The sequence below is a fragment of the Palaemon carinicauda genome, chromosome 29, assembly GCF_036898095.1.
Source record: "Palaemon carinicauda isolate YSFRI2023 chromosome 29, ASM3689809v2, whole genome shotgun sequence".
Taxonomy (NCBI): domain Eukaryota; kingdom Metazoa; phylum Arthropoda; class Malacostraca; order Decapoda; family Palaemonidae; genus Palaemon; species Palaemon carinicauda.
Window position 1 is genome coordinate 50,606,972 of NC_090753.1, and position 5,013 is coordinate 50,611,984.

Consider the following 5,013-nt stretch of genomic DNA (forward strand, 5'->3'; position numbering starts at 1 on the left):
GCGACTTGTGTTTATTGGGGGGGAAGGCGATCATAGTAATTACCCCTACTGACAAACCGTCTGGGATAACATGACTTCCAATTAACCTCTCTCGACCCCAAATACAACTAACCCCTTCTTGGTGCTGGAAGGTCTACCCTCATCTCATCTTCCCCCCTGCCTTCTCCGTGAAATGTGATTAATAGCTTACCTAAACAACGGTGAGTTGTAATTGAATAATTTCCCCCCGTCTGCTGTTATCTAATCCCACCCTCTCCCTACTTTCACCTCCCCCTCCCCCTCTACTAGGTAAGTTGCTATCCCCCCTCATTTAACAACGACCAATCTTCCGTGTGTGACTCCTCCCCTCAAGTCTTAAGTGGTTGTTCGAAACCAGATGCCCCTTTAACTTCACATGGATCTTAAGTTCTGCCCCCCTTGTAAGTTCTACATCACTCTCCCGGGCCTCCTCCACCCCAATTTCCCAAAGTTCAAGAACCTGCAAGTCCAGAACCTGTAAGTTGAGCTTGGAGGTAACTTAGATGCCGGATAACTTTACCATCCTGCAACTTATGAGGGACCAAGAGGAAAGAAGCCTCTGGTGGCGTTTAGGTGGGGCGGAAGCCAATCTCGGTGTATGACGTCGCTGCTGGAGTCTGAGTATCTCTCTCTCTCTCTCTCTCTCTCTCTCTCTCTCTCTCTCTCTCTCTCTCTCTCTCTGCCTAAGGGGGAACATGTCATGGAGTCTTGGGTCTGTCACTTGTGAAAGTGAGTTTCACGGGAACTGGATGAACTGGATGAAAGCTGTTTTCATCCATCTTGTCGGTTCGCAAGTCGTTTTTTCTTCTTCCGTTGGTTGCGATTCATGCTTAAATGCATCGTCTTCATAAGCCAGATCTGTTCATGCAGAGGGAAAATTGACTTAATTTCTATAATTGTTATCTGTGTAAATATACTATGATGTATATATATGTTATAAACTGTAAGATTGTAAAGATTTATATCGTAATAAAAGATAAAAAAAAAAATTCTAGGATTGAAGAAATACTGGTGCATGATATTAGTTCGTTTTGCTTGTCTCGCTTGGATATACGGATGATTAAAATGCAAAATTAAAGTTTCATTATATCAATAACTTTTTTAGTATCTACTATTTCGATTACTTTACTGATAATTTAGTGTCTCAGAATTGTTTTTATTCTATGTGAAAGATAATTTAGTGTCTAAGAATTATTTTTATTCGACGTGAAAGCAAAATTAATCTATTTTCATGATATCAATTACATTTTGAATATCTATAAATATCTTTTTGGTTATTATTTATTTTTTTATCATTGTGAAAGTGTTACAAAGCGAAATTAATTTTTTTTATATAAATTACATTTTGAATATTCGTTACTAATTTTATTACTTTACTGACAATTTAGTTTCTCGGAATTATCTTTATTTGTGAAAGTGTTGCTAAGTGAGATTGATCAGTTTTATGTTATCAATTACATTTTGGATATCAATTACATTTTAGATATCAATAACTATTTTGATTACTTTATCAATAATTTGGTTTCTCATGATTATTTTTGTTCTATGTGTGAGTCTTACTAATCAAAATTAATCAGTTTCATGAAATCAGTTACATTTTGAATATCTATAACAATTTTGATTTCCTTACTGATAATTTCGTTTCTAATATTTATTTTTGATCTTTGTGAAAGTAATGCTAAGCAAAATTAATCAGTTTCATTATATCAATTACATTTTGGATGTATATAACTCTTTTGATTTCTTTGCTGATAATTCAAGTTCATTAATTCGCAAAAGCAAATCAGTTTAGAGATATTTAACAATACTTTCCTGTCTATTAAAAAAATCTTTCTATTAATAGTAGTACATCTCATTAAGTAAGGGTTATTAGTTATTTTTTTAATAATAGTATGGCATCTTATAAAGTTAAGGTCATTAAGGAAACATGAGAAATGGTATTTAATTAAAAACTAATCTTGTTTTCCTTTTTTACTCTCTACATCAATATTTGTAAACATTATACATGTGTTAATTTTATTATTTATTTCTGAGGCTTCTAATCTTATGTATTATCCATTTACTAATCCTCTGTATTCATAACATTATCCATTTGATTATTTATAGTGATCTGTAATTGTTCAGTGGCTACTCTCCTCTTGGTAAGGGTAGAAGAAACTCTCTAGCTATGGTAAGCAGCTCTTCTAGGAGAAGGACATTCCAAAATCAAACCATTGTTCTTTAGTCTTGGGTAGTGCCATAGCCTCTGTATCATGGTCTTCCACTTCTTGGATTAGAGTTCTCTTGCTTGAGGGTACACTCGGGCACAACATTCATCTAATTTCTCTTCCTCTTTTTATGTGAAAGTTTTTATAGTTTATATAGGAAATATTTATTTTAATGTTGATACTGTTCTTAAAGTGTTTTATTTTTCTTTGTTTTCTTTCCTCACGGGGCTATTTTTCCTGTTGGGGCCCCTGGGCTTACAGCATCCTGCCTTTTCAACTAGGGTTGTAGTTTAGCAAGTAATAATAATAATAATAATAATAATAATAATAATAATAATAATAATAATAATAATAATTCTTACTTACTTGCTCCGGTGGTACTTAGGCCACATTTTGACCCATGACTGCTCGTGATAGGATTCTCCACTCTTCTCTATCCTGTGCCTGATGGAACCATTCATTCGGGTTTCCCCCAGAGATTCCTACATCCTCCTCCAAGCATCTTCTCCAATCTTTTCTTGGCCGTCCTACAGGTCTTCTTCCAGCAACCTCAGTCAAGAATATCCTCTTTGGAGCTCTATCCTCATCCGTGCGAGCCATGTGTCCTGCCAATTGTAGACTTCTTGATCTAATTACTTCACATATATTTGGTTGGTTTGTACTATTTCTTATTTCTCTATTATGTCGTGTTCTCCATCCATTTATTTCTTGGTCATAGATGGGCCCCTCTATTCTTCTCAGAATGCCATTCTCAAAAATTTCCAATTTTTTCTCTATTTTTTTTTGTTAGAGACCATGTCTGGCATCCATATATCCAAACTGGTCTGATAACTGTGTTATATATTCTCAATTTTGATTTACGGGAGATTGATCGTCGTTTAAAAAGGTCTGTCAGGCTGAAATAACACCTGGTGGCTGCTCCAATCCTTCCTGTAACTTCTTCAGCCATTCCTGCGTTCTGCGACATAATAGTACCCAGATATTTGAAGGTCTCTGTTGTTTCAATTCCGATGCCTGCAAGATCTACACTCCCCTGTAATTGTGGTGTTCTTGCTACTTCCATGATTTTAGTTTTGCCTTCATTCATCTCTAGTCCCACCTGGCAAGCCATTGTTTTGAGCTGTGTTGTTAGGTTCTCCACCTCCCTGAGGTTGACCCCTATGATATTTATGTCATCAACATAGCCTAAGCAGTTGACCCTTACGTTATTAAAAGTGACCCTTTCTGACCTGGCAGTTATGCTTCTTGCTACCTTTTCCATTACCAGGTTGAAGAGAAGGGGGGATAGGATGCATCCTTGTTTCAGGCCGCTTTTCACTTGAAAGGTGTTCGTATATCTTTAGCCGCATCTAACTGAGCATAGGGTATTTTTATAACAGGCTTTAGTTACCCTTATGAATTTTGAGGGTATTCCGAATGATCTCATTATATTCCACATTGATGGTCGGTGTATGCTGTCATATGCCTGCTTGAAGTCTATGAATAAATGGGTTTGTTGTTTATTATATGCCCAGTATTCTTATATGACTTGTCTGAGGGAGAATATTTGGTCAATGGTTTACCGTCCAGTTCGGAAACCACACTGATATTCTCCGATTATACTTTCTGCATAGGAGGGAAGTCTGTGGTATATAACTATTGTAATTATCTTACATGCTGTAGGTAGTAAACAAATACCTCGATAATTACTACAGATTAATCTGTCTCCCTTCTTATGTATCGGGATAGAGATTCCTTCCTTCCATTGATCTGGAGTAATTTCTTCTTCATAATAATAATAATAATAATAATAATAATAATAATAATAATAATAATAATAATAAGCATCATCATCATCATCATCATCATCATCATCTAGAAATATATTATTTTCCAGCCTGCAGACCTGGAGGAAACTCGAGGCTAGCTGTGCTAGGAGATTTGAAAGCACAGGTATTGTTTTGAAGTGTTGATTAACCCCCTTTTATCTTGTTCCTACACGGTTATTGCTATTTCTTTCTCAGTCAAATAAAATCCTGTCAGCATATCAAAGTTGAAGCCCACAATTTCCGTTCTTTGAAACCCGGCCAGGTATTTCAATCTTTGCTCTTTGTCATCTGTTTTAAATATATAAACTTCTATGAATACGTTATTAAGAACAGTCTATTATGTTCACGAACTATCTGATAGATTGGTTAAAAGAAAACTAATGTTTTGGGTTAAATAATAAATTCTATTTCTGATAAAGAGCTGGTAATTATTCTAGGTATAAAGCCGAGGGGTATATTTAGAACATTGTCAGCTGGCCGATGCATTAATCACCAAGCGGAAATATATTCTCTATATTGTTTTCTGGGTATTGTTTAATCATTAGATCAAAAGATTTTGGCTATAGATAGAAAACTCAAATAAAGAGGCTACAATAGTATTTTTTATGAACTCCGATAAGATATAAAAACGATATAGTCGCATAGGTAGGATAATAAGAATCTCCTTCGGGTCGTTCCAGTACTGCGTTGCACAGTTGCCAAATGTCTCCTTGCATGCAATGTTTACCTTCATTCGTGGGAGCAGCTAAGCTCTACATGTATCAACAGACATACTAGAGGTATGCAGCATTATAGAATGATTGTTCTATTTCAAAACCTCTAATTTAAATATTGAAATAGATTTGAGTATTAAAAACTTTTACTAATTTTTGCTTTGGCAATGAAATGATCCATCGTAGTTGTGGTAAGAAATTCTCATATATTCGAAAGGCATACATTAATTCAAACGTTTATTTCTATTCACCACAAAGTTTGCCGTC

General features: G+C 35.2%; 2 protein-coding genes across 2 annotated transcripts in view; one reads left to right on the forward strand and one right to left on the reverse strand.

Moving 5' to 3' along the window:
• LOC137622793 (chaoptin) overlaps positions 1 to 5,013 on the forward strand; it is a 457,349-nt gene that overhangs the window by 164,381 nt on the left and 287,955 nt on the right.
• LOC137622568 (uncharacterized) lies at positions 2,607 to 3,486 on the reverse strand. Its single transcript, XM_068353173.1, has 2 exons — positions 3,087 to 3,486; positions 2,607 to 2,830 (listed from the first exon to the last, which is right to left on the reverse strand). The coding sequence occupies exons 1-2, from the start codon at positions 3,484 to 3,486 to the stop codon at positions 2,607 to 2,609; spliced, it is 624 nt and encodes a 207-aa protein (XP_068209274.1).

Coding starts and splice junctions, on each gene's coding strand:
- LOC137622568 (XM_068353173.1), bottom strand. CDS start 3,486: ATGGAAAAGGTAGCAAGAAGCATAACTGCCAGGTCAGAAAGGGTCACT. Junction 2,831..3,086: donor TAAACGACGATCAATCTCCC/GTAAATCAAAAT, acceptor TACAATTGGCAG/GACACATGGCTCGCACGGAT.